Here is a 19546-nt window from a genome sequence, read left to right as displayed (position 1 = left end):
GAATATTTTTAGAATAATAAAATTACGAGGGATTTTAATCATAATTAATAAAGGATTCTGGACACAAGATTTAGTAGCATCTTGACATTAATTTTTGTAGGAGGGAAGAGACACATAAAGGGTGTACAAAACTTGTTTAGAGAAATAATTTTACCCATCCTGGGACGAGTATTGTACATTTATAAGATAGTTTAATGTAGTTCACTTGAAGCGTTGTTTAGTGTGTGTATGTATAAAGGTAATTTATAGAAGGTAATTACAATGCAGAAGTGTAACAGAAAAACATGAACTGAAGCCAATAAAATCCCACTTGGAGCTATTCTCATGGATTTTATGAAAGAACAAAGCTCAATAGTTTTTCATATGATAAAATAGAGCAGAATATGCAAGCATTTATAGATTTTAAATGTCATTTAGACACAGCTTGAGGAGTAGAATTTCCTAATGTTGGATATGGAGTCAGAGCTATGCCAATTAAAAGTGAAGTTGTGCACATATGCCCATTCCAAGTGGATTTTTTATTTACATTCTTGTGTCCCATAAAAATGACCAGAATTGCAATTATCACAAAAACAAAGAAATGTTTACACTCCATGTTGGGAGGTTATGAATTGCAAAATGCAAAACAGAAAAGAATTTAATATTTACATTCCTGGAATGCCGGAGGGAGATTGATTGATTGATTGATTGATTTTTTTCTCAGAGGTCATGTGATTGATTTTTTTTCTCAGAGGTCATGCCACAGGTCAAATCAACTCCTACAAGTAACTTCTCTTTCTTTGTCGATAGGGAAAAGCTTAATTATAGATAAAATTTCTATGTTGATAAACTCGTCTCTCCGTTGATGCTGAGAATAACGACAAAAGAATTGTCAGGTGTATATATGATTTTAGTAAACATTTGGAAAGTGCAAGCTAGAAAATTATATATACATATGTAAGATTATAAGAATTTTACTTATGAAACTCAAGTGCCCATTTTTAGGGAGCTACATTTTCGTATGATTCAGAAGAACAGGCGACTCTAAGTCTACAGCAAATACTTTTAGATAAACTTTTTTTATTCTTCTAAAGTAAAAATAAAAAATGAAAAAAAAATCAAACATTTCATAAAGTAAGATTTTTTATATTAGTAATAAATTCAAAACAATAACATTTTATTTATTTTTCGGCAATAAATAATTAAGTATAATTCGAATTTTTTATCTGATACTGTTTGCTGCGGACTTCGAGTCGCCTATTCTTCTGAATCACCGACCCTTGCCTTTCCTCCTCTCACCTCATTAAAAACCAAACCTGTGCCCTTGTGAGGAGGCAATTAAAGATACTCAGCAACCAAACATGAAATTTGTAAATACGATAGAGTTATCGTTCTTGGTCGTTTCTGTGATATAAGAAACAATGGCCGTGGGTGATTTTGAACATTTATTTATTTATTTGTGTTATTAAAACTTGATATATTAGTTTGTTAGTTTTTGACAAAATAACAGAAATTATATTAGTATTTACTTTAGTTAAAATGGTGGCCATTTGCAAAGACTTTTCTTTAAAAAAAAAAAAAAGAGAGAGAAAATGTGAAAATCTTAAATAAAAATGACTCGTTTATATGAAAACTTGACACAACTTTTAAACAATAACAAATCTGAAAGACATAAAACAAGAATCGTATTGATGCTTGTTAAGAGACAGTCGACAGACCAGTTTTTTTTTATAATATGTCGTTTTAGGCAAAAACAATATTACTTAACTGTCATGTCGAAAATAGTAATATATCCAAAAATTACGAAAATTCATCGAGTAGAACAAAAGTGCTACGTGTTTTTAGTAAAAAAAAAAAAAATGCCCATCGCTATAGTCTTAAAGTTCGCCATTAAAGTGTCGAAAAGGGATATAAGTATGTCCCCTATATTCGCAATCTTCAAGATGTTTACATCTTCAGAAAATGCTATTTCTCCTAATTATCAGTAAAATGACTATAAATGGATTTTCCTAATTTTTGGATATATTACTATTTTCGATATGACAAGTAAGTACTTTTGTTTTTGTTCAAAACCAAATATTTTTTTAAAATCGATCTGTCGACTCTAACAAGCACCATCGTATTTACGATGGTTAAAAATAAGCTTGGTACTTTATTTTGTAAATACGGGGTGACAAAACTTGAAAATAACCTTTGGTAGAGAAAATCACGGGCCGTGTTATTTTTATTTTTTCATTTTAAGAGAAAATTTTCGAGTTAAATTAATTTTTACGGTATCTTTTGTTTATTAAATTGTCAGGTGAAAGTAAGTACACTAGTACAGAATAGTTAACAAAGCTCACGTTAAGAATGGCTTTCTAAATAACAACGTTACAATCAATTCATAAGTACCAAAATGAAAATCTCACTGATCAAAAATACAAATTCAATAAATTTGAACAATTATGTATTTGCACAATAACAAACTTGCATGCATAACGTGAAAATAGAATTGTATTTGGACAAATTTTAGCCGGTCTTGGCTCGTTATCTAAAAAAAAACATCTAACTAAAATTTTTTTTTTTAGTATTTATGTATTTGTTACCGCGCAGAAATAATAACATTATTTAGAAAGCCATTCTTAACATGGGGAGGAGAAGGTGTTTTGTAACTCTTCTGTACTTTCACCTAACAACTTAAACAAAAGGATACTTGTTCATCTGTTATCGCACTGAAATAATAACGTTATTATTTAGAAAGCCATTCTTAACAAGGGGAGGGTGTTTTGCAACTATTTTGTAATTTCACTTAACAATTTAATAAACAAAAAAATATAATCATTAAGTTTAACTTGAAAATACTTCTTAAAAATAGTCCGGTAATAGTTGCGAAAGCATCCATTTTTTTTGGGGGGGGGGGGGTTAAGAACAATTAAAAAAAAAAAAAAAAAAAAAAAAAAAAAAAAACTATTTCAGAGTCTCTATTTACTCTCCCACTCCCACAAGAAGGCATAGTTAGACACAAAGTCGATTTTAATGAGGAGAAAATAGTCCCCTCTCCGATAAAGAACACTAAATTAGGACAGAAATTAAAATTGCTCAGTCTAGAAGGACAGAACAGATACTACACCTAGATCTGAACCGGAATGTATTTTAGACTTAATTTCATTTTTTCTTGTCTTCTATTTGCCCCCAACTCTTAAAAAATGGGTAAAACTATACAAACACCGTGACAGCGAATTAACCCCAACCCTAACCCCTAACCCTAACCCCAACCCCAACCCTAACCCTAACCCTAAACCCTAACCCTAACCCTAACCCTAATCCTAACCCTAACGCTGTCACGGTGTTTGTATAATAATACCAAAAAATGGGGGTGGGGACCTGAACGAGAATCACCCTCCCCTATATTTCTTTTTATAGTATGTTTTAGTATGTAGTATAGTTTTCGAGGTTGGAGGGGGGGCTGTTTATTCCGAAAGCCGTTCTTAACATTGGGAGGTTGGGGGTGTTTATACTATGCTGGGTTAGGTCATTAAAAAAAAAAAAATACCAACTGCAAAATACCGATTAAAATTATAGGGGAGGGGCGATTCTTGTTCAGGTCTGTCAACAAAAGTAGACCCCCCCCCCAAAAAAAAAAAAAAATTTGGAACAAAAAGAATGAAATGTATTTTGTTGTTTCTTTTACTTACCCAAAATCGCTAAGTGATCGAAATGGTGGTTGCGAGCCCCGTTTTGGAAATGTTCGGCGTAAGATTTAAATTTTAAAGGCTGACCACCAGCACCACCATGGGCGACTTTTTCTTTTGCGGATTCAACCAGAAAGAAAGAAACCGCAAAAACACAACACAACAAGAAATTCTTCATTTTGTATATTATTGTTTTCGGGACTTGTCGATTTCAATATATATTGTTTTTTCTTCGCGTGTTTTCAGAAGCAATGAAACAAAATTTGTTTAATAAAATTTTTTTTTTCTTTTAAATAATAATAATAAAAAAAAGACCCCAGAAACTCATCCGAAATAAAAGAAAATGCTTATTTTTGTTTGTATAAAAAAATGCAAAAATCATTAAACGATTGAACGAAATGAGATATTCAAAAAAGAAAAGACGGAGGATGAGTTCGAAAGTCCGGTGTGAGGAGAACGCGGTGGTTCTGTACGAGAATGAAACTTAAATGAACAGAGCAAGGTGCTCGTTCTGTTTATATATTATAGGCAATTAATTGATTCCTTCGCTTTCCTCTTTTTTTTCTTTTTTTGTTTTATATTCATATAGATAGTAATTATTCTCTTTCCTTTCTTTTTCTTTTTATAATTAAAATTGTGGGCTGGATTACGTTCTTTTTTTTCCTTCCTTGCTTCTTTTTCCCCTATTATAAACCCAGCCAAAGTCGACGTGTAAATTCCAGAGAGCACGAAAGAGATGGAGGGAGACAAGAAGCGCGTGGTGGCAGTCAGAGTAGTAAACAGAACTAAATTGTGTGTGTGTTGGGGGGGGGGGCTATTTCATGTATGCGATTGCTATAACAATGATATATTGTATGTGTTCGTATATTTCCCTACTTATCACTGGAGCAAAATTAAACATGGGGGAGGGGGATACTCTGAATAGCTGCAAAAGTATCCCTGATCGGGTGTGTGTGTGGGGGGGGGTACCGTGGGCATTTCCTAGTAGGGGCGCTTCAAGCAACCAAAAATCAATCTCCCTTCCCGAAGGAGGTGGTAACACATAGGAGGGTATTCCCCTAGGATCGAATAAGGCCATCCCATACATACACACACCAGGTTGAAGGTATTCAAGAGTGATGACTAAGGCTATGACAACAGCATATTATTTTCATTGTTTTGACTCTCGAGTGTGTATCTGACACAATCAACTGAGAACCACACACTACATCACATCAGTGCTACAAAAAAACATATAAGATATCAATGGATATATACCTGAGAATCAAAAAGAGTGCTCAATAAAAAAAAGAAGAGCAAGATATATTGTATTAATATAAACAAATTAACATGATGGTTACGACACGGGACATGGTCGGTTAAAACCAGAAGTCTCCTCGTAAGGTTTTTATTAAATCGCCTGACGAGGAATTCTGGTTTTAACCGACTATTTGTCCGAAACAGCATGTCCCAACCAACCATGTAAATTTAGGTATTATTTTACGTTTAGGTCCGTCTAACATTCGCATAGAAAAACTTTCTTTTTTTTTTTTTTTTTTTTTTTTTTTTTTGTAGATTTCGCTTTGCTTAAAAAGAATCTGATAACTGTTTCCCTCGCAAATTTATCGTTTGCGTGGTATTAAACCTCTGAGCCCTGGGAGTATTTCCCGCAATTTCACTACCTTCGTTTACGTTACGCGGTAGTGTTTTCTTACACGATGCGTTTGCGCACGATTGTAAAAGTGACTTGTCACACCGCGGAGAAATCTTTAGCGGACATTACAAAGAACAAGAAAGTTAAAAAAAAATGTGATTCATTTTTTGTGTTACGTAGTTTTTAATGCTTTGTAATTTATACAAAACATTCAGTTTTCAGAAGCGGTTTACAAAAACATACTTTAATGTTTTTCGTTTTTTTTTTTTTTTTTTTTGGAGAGGGGAGCATTCAATTATAGAACTTGTATAGTTTAACAGGTGCTTCTGCAGTTTAATTAACCGTTTTTCCATAACACCACCCCACCGCCGAATGTAAACACAGAATTTTTGTGAAATGTTAAACGGTACTCTCCTTGATAAATATCGGCGCGTTACTTATGGAAAAACAGTTAATTAAACTGCAGAAGCACCTGTTAAACTATACACTTGAATACACACTTGAATACCGCTCGTAACTGACATCCCTTTTTTATTTTATGAAAAGTATTTCTTGCCATTTAAAATGTCCGCCATGTATTCATGTGCCTTGTGAAATGTCACGCATGTGCGCGCTCGCGAACCTACATTTTAGTAAGAAACCACTTGTGCGTAGCGTAAACGAAGACAGAGAAATGTCGACAATAGTCCCAGGGTTCAGGGGTTAATACCATGCAAACAGTAAATTTGAGACGGAAATGGTTATCATTCTTTTTAAGCACACCAAAATATAGAAAAAAATTTTTTTTTTTTTCTATACGAACGTGAGACAGGCCTTAAAGTAAAATTTTAACCATTTGTTTTGTTTTTCAAATAGTTTTTATTACTCTTTTATTTAATCTCAAAAATTCAGTTTTTCCAATCGGATTTGAAGAAAAAAAATGGCGGCATCTTTTTTGGAAGAAGCAAGCCTCGTTTTGAATTTTTTTGGTATTTCTTTTACATTAAGAACGGCTTTAAAATTTTACCTAAATTTGTTTATATTACTAAAATATATCTTGCTCCTTTATTAAGCACTTTTAATAACCTCGTTAAATTCATTAGTTATGACTCTTGAATACCTTTAACCTGGTAAGGCTTTATGTAGAACCAACCACACTTTTTGGTATTACTGCTAACCTCCGTCGGTGCACATAACTGCCACAGGACAGAGTATACAGTAGACCACAGGTTTTTACATCAGAGTTTCCTTCTCCTATATGCATGTCTTAACGAAGACTGGGGATGCATCTCTTACAGTGAATTAATGCAACCCCAGATACCAACGTAGAAATTTCTATGACTCGGCGTGGTACATAGAGCACCTAACATTCCTACATTCCGAAATGGTTACCCATCTGAGAGAGAGAGAGAGAGAGAGAGAGAGAGAGAGAGAGAGAGAGAGAGAGAGAGAGAGAGAGAGATACATTTCTGTCTATCAATTTACCTATCTACGTCTATATATATCCAAGAAATCGAGGGAATCAGCAAACGGATAAGAAAAAGAGAGAACTCTGTGGTTTATATAATGGACTCTCCCCGTCGATTTCGATGTATCAGGTTCCGTCACAACAATTAAGTTACTCGGACATCCGCACAGATGATTCGATTATCAGTATAAACTAAGGCTATGTGTAGAACCATCCACACTTTTTGGTATTACTGCTAACCTTTGTCGGTGCACATAACTGCCACAGGACAGAGTATACAGTAGACCACATGTTTTTACATCAGAGTTTCCTTCTCCTAGATGCATGCCTTAACGAAGACTGGGGATGCATCTCTTACAGTGAATTAATGCAACCCCAGATTCCAACTTGGAAATTTCTACGACTCGGCGCGGTACATATAACGCCTAGCCTTCTCAAATAGCCACCCATCTGGTACTAGCCAGGCTCAACGTTGCTTAACTTCGGTGTACTGGCGAGAACTGGTGTGTCAACCTGATTATGCCTATAAACAAATCATGTGTGGATTTTTATTTTTCCCGATTCCGATACAATTACCGATTCCGATTCTTTATAAATCTCTAAATATTAAACAATAAAATTGTTATTTTGTCCTGATAACTGTAAAAAAAATAAACATTTTAATTGTACATATATTTTCTCAGATGTAAAAACACATCTGCGCGGGGATGATCTAAAGATTTTAGTTTTATTACTAGAAGTTTAAATCAATAAATATTTATTATTTTATTATTATTACAAGCAGTGGAAGATGTTTCTTAAACCAAAATCAAATAAACAAAAGATAATTCAAGGAATCGGTTTTGGCATCGGAAAATAGACTCAAATTTTTCTGATTCCCATACCACAAAAGCTCCAATTTTTCAGATTCCTGATTCCGATTAATCATTCCAACACCTATATATATATATATATATATATATATATATATATATATATATGAGAGAGAGAAAATAAAAAGGAACAAACCGTATTATGTGTTCATCAACATTTCGTCTTTATTTCGAGACTTCCTCAGAAGGAACAAACCGTATTATGTGTTCATCAACATTTCGTCTTTATTTCGAGACTTCCTCAGAAGGAACAAACCGTATTATGTGTTCATCAACATTTCGTCTTTATTTCGAGACTTCCTCAGAAGGAACAAACCGTATTATGTGTTCATCAACATTTCGTCTTTATTTCGAGACTTCCTCAGAAGGAACAAACCGTATTATGTGTTCATCAACATTTCGTCTTTATTTCGAGACTTCCTCAGAGGAAGTCTCGAAATAAAGACGAAATGTTGATGAACACATAATACGGTTTGTTCCTTTTTATTTTCTCTATTTTGTCGGAATACTATTTCCATTATTTTCATCATATATATATATATATATATATATATATATCAAGGCAACAGGAATGAAAAGTTTACCCTAGAAAAGCAAGTGTAAACTCAAAACTAACAGAAATATTAACATTTAAATATTAATCCCAAACAAATAAAAAAAAGAAGCTCAATACAAACTCAAGAAGAAGTAGAGCCTTGTCATAACAAAAAGAAATCAAAACTGTAAATTAAAATTTACAAGCAAATTCTTAGCTCGGCTATACTAATAATTCGCTAATATCTTTCTTTCTTCGGAATAAGGATTTCTGAAAAATTATTTTTGGAGTATTCCGTTGAACAGTAAAATTCCTTGTAAATTTTAATTTACAGTCTTGATTTCTTTTTCTTTATTAGAGACAACACCATCTATAAAGTCTGGGTATACCTTGTCTTATCCTATTCTTAGCTAGACGCATTCGTGTAAAAACACTTTCATCTGTCAATCACTTTCAGGTCAGCAATCACCATAATACCACATTTATTCTAACGATGTACTCTACTTAAAATATACACATTAATTACACACACCCATTAAATAAAAGACGGGTAATAAAAGTTATAACTTTATCATATCATCAGATCAATAAGGAAAGAAGATAAAACATCTTTAGGCCACGGCATTTCGAAGTTAAATACTTCTCATCAGAAGAGGCAAAGGGTCAACATTATACACAATATAAAATATGAATAAAAGTTAGCTTAAAAACATTTAGATTAAAAATGTAGTAAATTTATATTAATAAATAATAAAGAATATATATTTCTGTGGAAATATACTTTATTTCCTTATAATATATACCCAGCTTATTTAATAAGCTGAATGTGACTACAGAGCAATATAATGAATAAATGACAAAAGTTTATATTCCAAAGTTCATGATGTTGACCATCTTACAATTTATTCCTTTAATTCAGTTGACACTTACAATTCTTGACAGTATCTGTTTCGTAGCGCAAAATTAATCACTTAATTATTATAGCAATCAATGAATCTATTTTGCTCTTAACTCATCAGCAGAAATAGCAACAATCAATCAATCGAAAGGAAGCGAAGTGTCATGTCAAAACGCACTGCGTTTCCTTTTGACGGATTGATTGTTGCTATTATATATACAGTTGAAGGTTAGCTTAAAAACATTTAGATTAAAAAGAAGTAAGTTTATATATGCAGTAGAACTCTGGGATACGGTGGCAATACGAGACGGTTTTTTCAGGTTACGATGTGGAATATGATGTTTTTTCAGCCCCTGGTTACGGTATCTGCCCCGCCTTACAGTGTTATTTATAATGTTATTTGATTATATACATGTGTATTATATACTGTATTTTGTTACTAATTTTTAATGCCATATCTCGAGGTTCTAATATATATATATATATATATATATATATATATATATATATATATATATATATTCATAAGTTTTAGTTTTGATTGAAACTGATGCGCCCAAGACAATTGGATATACTTTTTTTTATTTTTGAAATCACAACTTTATAATAAAAAGAATCGATAGAAAATTGACTATAATAATATATATGGCATCTTCATAAATTAAAATATCATATTTACACATATTTTGTGACTGGGCTTTGCAGTTTTAACAAAAGAGCTACAATAATATCAGAGCGTCTCCATTTATGCTGAACATCTACAGAATGCCAACATCAATATATTACATATGAATGAGTCATCTGTGGAATTTCCACAGGTCCCGCTAGTGAAAATATATGGTATTAGTTTGACGAGAAGGTTCTTAGGGAATTTTTCATTTTGATTTCAAATGATGTATTTTCAAATAAGTTTTCATTATAATACCTTTACTTTATATATCATTTTAAAGAGCGCTTTTCGCTCTATCTAATCGTTTAAATTTCAATCGTTTTAAAACAATTATGTCTTCTTTTCAGAACGTTGAATTCAAGATGGAAAAAAGCAAATTTGCACAATTTTCTTATTTCAATTCAAGCTAGGCCAAAAAGTTGCTGAAACAAGCTTGCGATATTAATGAAACATTTAGCCCAGGAACCACTACTAAATGCACAGCACAATGGTGGTTTAAGAAATTTTGTGGCGGCGACGAGAGTCTTGAAGATGATGATCATAGTGGTTGGCCTTTGAATGTACACAACGATCAATTAGGAGCCTTAATCGAAACCAATCCACACACAACTGTTCAAGAGCTGGCTTCGGAATTAGACGTAACATATTCGATGATTTCCAGCCACTTGTGAGAGATTGGAACGAGAAAAAAAGTTGATAAATGGGTGCCATACGAATTGACTGACAACCAAAAGAAACGCAGTAATGGAGTGTCATCTTTTCTTCTTTTACGCAACATGAACGACACGTTTCTCGACTGTGTTGAGATTTGCGATAAAAATATTTTATATTTATATATAAACTAACATTAAAAAAAACAAAACAGATCAAGAAACTAAATAGAGCACACACAAAGGAACAGGTCAAGGCTCCTAACCATTACGCTATTGGCGGCTGTTTGAACGAGTAGTGAGTTTAACGATATATATATATCCTGGTCAGTACTAAATGGGTGACCATTTGGACTTCCAGGTGCTGTATGTGCTCTCCGCTTATCTCGGCATTGCCTCACAATTACATGTGCAGCTTCCCCTACAGAGGGTATCCTTTGTCTTTCGAGGCTGAATGAAGGCATAGATAGGGACTCAGAATGGATAAATACAACATTTTATATTGTGGAAGTACCAGGACCAGTAGTTGTAGGACTTCTGGCATGCGAAAAGCTGAAGCTAATAATTATACACGTGGATGCCTTTAAAAAGTGTTTCAATGCGCTTATCTCTTCTATTAGTCAACTTATGTCACAAACATTTTGATAGGATTGGAAATTTGAGTGGGACCACCAAACAGAACCAAACATTTACTAAAGCAAGATGCAGAATCTTTCATTGGCCTTCCACGCAAACGCAGTATACACCTAAAAGACAGATTGAAGGAGGAAATTAATTTAATCATTGAGGGGAAATGTGCTCCAGAAAGTTGAGGAACCCGACGAACTGGTGCTCCAGTTTGACATACAGCACAAAGAAACATGGGTCCCTCTGAATGTGAATGAGCCCACAGAAACTGAAAGCCAACTTCAAAAGATGTCCGCACAAAAAGAAAAGTACGAAGGAAAAGTGAGTAGAAAACTCGGTCTTTGCAAAAGCTAAGGGGTTCAGCAAAGTTAATGCTAAAGTGGGATACTGGTCTGTCTTTGTGAACAAGGAATCACAACTGTTGACAACCTGCAGGTCACGATATGAACAAGTATGCTGGAAGTGTCCACAGTTTGGTCTAGGCAAACAAAGATATCTTCCAAGCAAAAATAGACCAGAAGGCCTAGATGGCATGGCTAGCATAGCCAATGATGTAGTCGTATTTGGTCAAAATAATAAGGGCCAGGACAAAAATGGCTCAAGCAAACGAAACTGGATTTTTATTCAACAGCAAGAAATGTTTCATAAAGCAGCACAGTATATCTTTTACAAAAACATATATACCTCGACTGGAATTAAACCAGATCCAGATAATATGCATGTCATCAAGCAAATGCCAAACCCACAAAACAATGGGGGGCTACAACGTTTTCTAAGTATGCTAAATAACCTTTCCTCATATAATACAAACTTCACTAAAAAGGCTCACTCATTGGGCAGTCTTAAATCCCAATCACCATTGAATTGGGACCCTGAACATTAAAAGTGCGACGACCAGTTCAAGATAATGATTTCTGATGACGCATACCTTTCATACTATCGTCAGATTAAACCTACATTACAGGAAGTGGACGCCTTGCAGAAGGGTTTGGGAGTGGAACTGACCCAAGATGGAAAACCAGTTGCATTTGGATCCAAAACATTGGCTAATACAAAAAGCAGAAAATGCTCCCAAATGAAGCAGTGAAGGACCAATCATAAAGCCACTTGCTGTAAGGATATAATGTTTATTTTAATAAACAAACAGGCAAACGAAAAAAACAGAAGTAAAAAACTAGCCAACAATAAGTGTTATAACAATAAGTGTAATATATATATATATATATATATATATATATAACTTTGTAAACGAAATAAGAAAATGTTTTTGTTTGAAATATCAGTTCTCGACGATAATTCTTGGCCTGAAGACGTAATCCCCCAATGCGGGTGATTACAGAAACATGTATGCACATATGTAGCCATCAATGTTTGTATAAATACATTTCATATACCTGCTCTGTTCACTCATTGAGCACTCTTTGGTAGACACATGTTGTTTCGTTGGATGTACTTCTAGGAAACTAAACTCTACTGGCTAAATATATATATATATATATATATATATATATATATATTATTCTTTTAGAGATTTAATTGGCCAAAACGTGGTGAGACAACAATAACTATGGAAGGGATACAGTTACAAGATTCAGCATTCCTATCTCATAGCAGTTAATCACCTGAAGAAGGCCAGAAGAGGAGTTGGCTGAGACGTGGTGAAATAAAAACAACAACAAGGAAGACGCGGATAACAGTCCGAAAATAAATAAAAAATATATACAAATTACTCATCTCAAAGAATTCTGATAAAAAAAAATAATATATATCATTTGGTACAGACCCAACAATGGAGGACCAGATAAGAATGAAAAAATTGTGTTTATAACACCAAAAATATCAGTCCGCAACTAAATAAGTGTTATATAGATCGATTTGGACCCAGAAAACAGCAATGCTTCCCCTTTGCCAGAAATGTCGCTCATGGAATATGAGAACAAAATAAGGAAAAAGAGTTATGAGGCCACGAAAAGTAAACCCATGGTCCACTTTCTATTTTCCTAATTAGAACAGTTAAGATAACAGGTGAAGGCCTAGAAAAATATGGAAGAAAATAATAAAATTGGATTTATGGACTAGAATGAAAGAGGGATAAATACAGACTTGGCCAGAAATAGGTTATTTTGAAAGTCAATTTTTTAGAGCCGTCTAACACATGCAAAATGTAAAATAGACTTTAAACTAATGATGATGACAAAATACATGTTAAAATATTCCTCGGTTTTGTGATTCGAGTTATTTATTTTTAAAAATATCGGCACTTGTGCATTTCTGTTTTGGGGACAATTTTTTTGTTTTCATTTTGAAGATCTCAGAACAAGGGGAGACAATTCAAGTAGAAAATATCCAAAAATATTTGTATTAAAACAATGCAATAACACAAATAAAACATTAATTACAATTAACAAAATATAAATTTTTGTAACAGTCAAAATTCTGAAATAAATGAAAGTTGCCATATGAAAATGTATAACTTAAAATTTATAAATAGTTTTTAACAGCCATTATTGAAATACATGTCACTATTTTTTGTTTTGTTTTGAGAAAACAATGTTTTTTTTTTACAAAACTTAAATTGAATTGTCTTCCCCTGTTCAGAGATTTTCAAAATTAGCTGTAATTTGCAATTGACTTACTACCAAGTCACCCATCTATTTATATATATATATATATATATATATATATATATATATATATATATATATACTCGTTTTTTTTTATTCAAAAGTAATGGACTAGTGAATTCAACGAGGTTGTTAGATAGTGCTCAATAAAAAGAGCTGATAATACTTGTTTATTGTTATATAAACATGCTCACATCCCGCTGCTACAAACAGCCACTTGTTTCAATCAAACAACAGATATCATCAGGCAGCGACTTGACTATTCAAATGTTCATTGAATAATGGATTTTTATTTTAGGTAGGAACTCTTTAAAAGTTGGAGTTAAAAAACCTTAGAACACAGAACTTTAATTATAAGATGTAAAGAGGGAGGGGCAATCTAAATAAAATTAAAAAATTATAATGGAGAGAGAATGATTAAGAGGAGAAAAAAAGAAATAGAGAAAGAAAATAAATAGAGAAAGAAAATAGAGAAAAAAATATAAAAGGTTACTATAAAGAAAATAAGGGCTAGAAGAGAAAAGAAAGAATGATGAAATATAGTTTAAGAGAGAAAGTAAGAATTAATGTAGGTCTATTCATACTATACAACTTAACCAAAGACATCAATGTCATGGATATAGGCTTGTATCGTGATGATGGACTGATGATCATCAAGGAATCCAACGGCCCTAAATGTAAAAAAAACAAAAAGATTATCTTAAATGAATTCCGTAGAATTAAATTAAAAGTGGATATTATATCAGATGTTAAAACTGTAAACTTTTTGGATGTGAACTTTGATTTAAGGAAAGGCATCTACCAACCATATAGGAAGGAAAACTCAAACCCAATTTATGTACACCCCCTATCAAATCACCCAAAATCTATCATTAGGCATATCCCCAAATCCATTAGTAAAAGAATCAGTGACAATTCTTCCAATCTTGAAACATTTAATAAACATAAATATTTATTTTACAGGGCCCTTAAGGATAGTGGATACAAAAACACGCAAATTGAGTTCATAGAACCAACACACCCAAACACAAATACAAATACAAACCGTAAGAGAAAAATCCTGTGGTACAATCCCCCTTTTAATCTGAAACTTAAAACAAACCTAGGAATGAAATTCTTAAACTTAATTAAAAAGCACTTCCCTATTAGTAACATACTACATAAAATTTTCAATAAAAATACAATAAAACTTAGTTATAGCTGTAATGAAAACCTTGAAAAAATAATTAAAAAGCATAATAACAAAATATTAAACAAAAATAGCACACCCATTGCTACCGAAGGGTGTAACTGTAGAGTTAAATCTAAATGCCCTCTTAAAGGAAATTGTCAAATTACCTCTGTAGTGTACCAAGCAACTATTTCTACTAAGGAAAATATAAAACTACATCTTATTGATTTCGATTTCCAAATTGATGACAATTGCAATAGAAACTGTAAAAGACAAGACACTCCAGTCAATCAAGCCATTCTTACCAACAAATGGCATGGTGTGTTGATGACGGCATAAACGAAGTAATATTTCACACCCTGCATGCCCATCATTCTTAAAGGGAACCAGATAGTACTTCCTGAAACACGACAAAATAGACTTGTCAGAATAGAACATGCAGGACATTAAGGTATCGTAAAATCCATGGCCCTCGTCTATAGAAAAAGTTTGGTTCAAAAACATGCCTTGTAAGAAAACATCAGGACGCACAAACCGGCGAGAGAGTCACTACAAATGTCCTACCTACCAGCAGCCCCATGGACAGAAGGCAGTGCTGACTTTGGATATCTCCAGAATGGAAAGTATCTTTTCACAGCTCGCTCACTCATGCCACGTTGTTGTTGTTGTTGACATCCTAGGTTCCATCTCAGCAACATCAGTCATACCCCATCTAGACAAGATATTATAATTAAATTTGGTGTATTACTATCTAAAATCAGTAATATTTAAAAAAAAAAAAAAATTATTTGTTTTTACAAGAAATTGAAATATTACTTTTCTACAAAAAAACAAGAAATTTATAATAAAACTAGAATTGTATTCACTGTCATTACCAAGGACTGTTATCTGCAAAAATATTAAATCAGTTCTAGATGAACTAAAAGAAGGATATAAAAATGTGATGTTGTACGAAATATGATAATACAGAAGGTTAAAATCACAAATATAATCTATTATATAAATCTCACCTGTCTGTTTAAATGTATGTATGAATGTATGTATGAATGTATGTATGAATGTATGTATGAATGTATGAATGTATGTATGAATGTATGTATGAATGTATGTATGAATGTATGTATGAATGTATGTATGAATGTATGTATGTATGAATGTATGTTTAAATGTATGTATGAATGTATGTATGAATGTATGTATGTATGAATGTATGTATGAATGTATGTATGTATGAATGGATGTATGAATGTATGTATGAATGTATGTATGAATGTATGTATGAATGTATGTATGTATGAATGTATGTTTAAATGTATGTATGAATGTATGTATGAATGTATGTATGAATGTATGTATGAATGTATGTATGTATGAATGTATGTATGAATGTATGTATGAATGTATGTATGAATGTATGTATGAATGTATGTATGTATCTCTGCCTAAAGCTTTCGAGAGAGGCGATGGTTTTCATGATATAAGTATCATTTTGAAGCTCAACCCTTCGGATGACAAATATCTAAAAATTGGCTAAAAATATGAATTCCTTTCAACTGGCCACTTTTCTACATGAAGGGGTCGCTTTTTTCGCAAACATTTCTGAAAGTCATTGCCTCTTTTCAATTGACTAGCCTTAATTTAATCCTACATCACTTCCGGTTTGGCAATGGGTGCAACAGCAAACATGTCACTTTTTTTTTTAACATTCTTTTCCGCCTTCACGGTACACGTTTGAGCCTGCTTGCCTACTACCACATTTTTTTTTGTTGAACACACACCTCCAAACACCCGGGCAACGCCAAGCACCCAGGTTAGTTATTACTAAAGAGAAAATTCATTAAAGTTCCAATGCAATAAGAGATATGTTACTGAGGTCAGAGATATGTAAGATGTGTGAGCAATGCAGCAGTCTCCTTGGCTCCCAGGGCAGAACTAAGGTTTACTATTACTTCTATTCTGGGAGTCAAGGCGACTGCTACCAGAAGTGCCTAACTGTTATGGTATCAGTGTTTTCGAAAGCTATACAGAGATGGTCAGTCAGGCTATCATTAACAGCGTAACCACCGTCACCTTCAAGCACATCAGAACAATTTTTTATCTTTAGTTTGTTATATGCACACTTGTATTAATCATCGGGAAAAATTTCTTACGACTTTTAAAAAGCCGTTCTTAACATGAGGAGGTTGAGGTTTGGGGGTTGGGTCTTGGGCAATACCAACAACAACCATATTTAAACTTTTTACGAGAGGGGAGGTATGCTTTCACCGGGCAACGCCAGTTAACGGGTCCTGCTAGTTATAAAATAGTACTTCGTTATGTGTCCCTGCCCTCTGTCGCATCAACCCAAACCTTAAAATAAAAGCAATCTTGACCCTAAAAACGCGTCAGAAGTCAGACGCTAGTTGGGGATGACTAACTTCTGTGGTGCAATATTCATTCCAAACTATGCAACTCTAACCCCTGAGCTACATCAATTAACAAAAAAAAACAAAAACAAAAAAAACATGCAGTGGTCCTCGACTGAATGACACACTGAATGTCTAAAAAACCTTAAGGATGCCCTAAGCAAAGTATGTTCACTTGCCTGCTTTGGCCTGAACAAACACACACATTATATATCTCTCTCTCTATATATATATGTATGTATATATAGAATAAATAACTAAAAGTTATATTCCAAATTCATGATGTTGACCATCTTATAATTTATTCCTTTAATTCAGTTGACTGCTACAAAAATAATTTTTATTGAATGAAAAAGTTTTCTTTTTCCAAAACTAATCTTTCTTTGCTCTTTCTTTCCATTTTCTGAAGTGAAATATGGACAAACAAAGCGGAAGATTAAAACAGCTTTTATTTTGTCTTTTTAGCAATCAACAAATTGATTTTATTTTTGGAAGGTTTGGTAAGTATTAATACATAAAGACGGTAGCGGTTACACATGGGGATGCTTTTATTAAAACCATTATGCAGAAATCGAATTGGAGCAAAAAAATTAAATCCATTTTTTTTTCTTACTTACTTCACAAAAGATTGTTGAATAACCTTCATTTGCATCTGTCCCAAGAATGACAACATGGCGTTGATTCAATCTGACTAAAACATTGGTTTCAAATTCATTGGGCACTGTCACCTTGACAGATATAACTAGTTCCAAAACCATGAAGTTACTTTCTTCTAAAACTGAAAAAGAAAATGGTGTAAAGAATCCGTCTTTAATTAAAGAAACGATCAAAGGTAAAAACAAAACAAAAAACAAACCCGAAGACTAATTATTCTTCTGGCCTTCGTCAGGTTAACCACGATGGGATAGGAATGTCAAATCCTCCAACTACATCCACAGCAATTGCTGCCTCCAATTTCACCACGATTTGGTCAACTAATCCTCTGACCGGCTTTGGGTGGGATCGAAACCGCTACCTCTAGCCAATGCTCACCTGGAATCGTAGATATCCCACATCTCTATCCACTGCACCATGGGAGATGAGGATAATAGTCCAAATAATTCAAAATTAGACAATTTACTCATCTCCAAAAAACTAATCTATAAATATAAAAGCGAAAATGTATGTAGGTGTGTTCGTTTTTTCTGTGTGTCAACAAAAGGCTTTTTTCAGAGAAGCGGTCGCTCACTTCACAACTTTTTAAAACTTTTTATATCACATATAAATCGTAATATCGCACAGTTAACAACGAAGCTCGCCTGTCTATTTAATTTGCTAGATTTCGGGAAGATAAATATTCAACATTTGTCGCTCGCCGCATGTGGGTTAGTCTTTTTCCTATAACATCTTGGGGGGGGGGGAGAAGCGTTCAGCAGTAAATGAATACTATCCCGCAGTCAAACTTGATCTCATTAACTCATTAAAACGGGCACCTGCTAAATCCAAGTAATTAAATAAATTCAAACGTGTTTCTGTTAGCATCTCGCGGTGGGACAATGGTTAATGTCGCACTTTTTTTTTTCCACACTTTAATTTACAACTTTGCCTCAACGGTTCGGGTTCGATCCTCATACTTTTTTTTTTTAACCCCCCCCCCACCCCCAGAGTTTCCACACACACCTCCAAACACCCGGGCAACGCCGAGTACCCTTTACTAGTTCAATAATAAATCTGAAAGAGTTGAAAAAATTTTTTAATGATCAATATTTCCAAGGGTAATTCCAAATGTAATGTTTCCTATTTTTTTATTCCGCCCGAATAGATCAGAGGGGATTGAAAATTTCATTGTTATTATGACTGAACTGATGCATTCATGATCTGAAATTTCATCTCTCTGTTGCAGATAATAATTGTGTGAGAAAGCAACCTCTGTCATGGATGTGTGTCAGAAGCAGGCATGTATCAGTGAATTTCTCCATTGTCATGAGAGGACATTTTCCGCTTTCAAATATGAAGAAATTACAATTTCTTATATAAATAATAATATAAAATATAAGTATAAAATAAATATCAAAATATATAAATAATGATATTAAATAATATTATATATGATAATATAAAATATATAATGTAAAATAATATGGAACTTTTACTATTAAAATGCATTACATTACAATTAGAAAAGAAAAAGATTTTTAAGCATTTCTGGAAAGTTTTAAAAATAGAACAGAACTGTGTTCTTTTTCCGAAGGTTCCAGAAAGTTCCAAGTCATAGTGTTCCATTTTAGAAATTCTAGAAATTTCTATCCACGACTATAAATAGATGCTAATAGTGTCGTAACTTCAGTTATTAAATCAGCTCTGAGAAAGGAACATTATTTTGAG

General features: G+C 33.2%; 1 protein-coding gene across 1 annotated transcript in view; it reads right to left on the bottom strand.

Annotated features, from left to right (window-relative positions):
* Positions 1 to 4442, bottom strand: part of LOC145296954 (reticulocalbin-2-like) — a 35293-nt gene extending 30851 nt beyond the window's left edge. The window contains exon 1 of the mRNA XM_080143178.1: positions 3654 to 4442. Within this exon, the coding sequence (XP_079999304.1) occupies positions 3654 to 3828 (175 nt within the window). The 5' untranslated portion in view covers positions 3829 to 4442. The remainder of the gene's footprint in view (positions 1 to 3653) is intronic.
* Between the last annotated feature and the right edge of the window lie 15104 nt (positions 4443 to 19546).

Source organism: Euprymna scolopes, chromosome 17 (assembly GCF_053919585.1).
Source record: "Euprymna scolopes isolate OS-2025 chromosome 17, ASM5391958v1, whole genome shotgun sequence".
Lineage (NCBI taxonomy): Eukaryota > Metazoa > Mollusca > Cephalopoda > Sepiida > Sepiolidae > Euprymna > Euprymna scolopes.
Note: the sequence above shows the minus strand (reverse complement) of the source record. Positions and strands in the feature narration are given on the sequence as shown.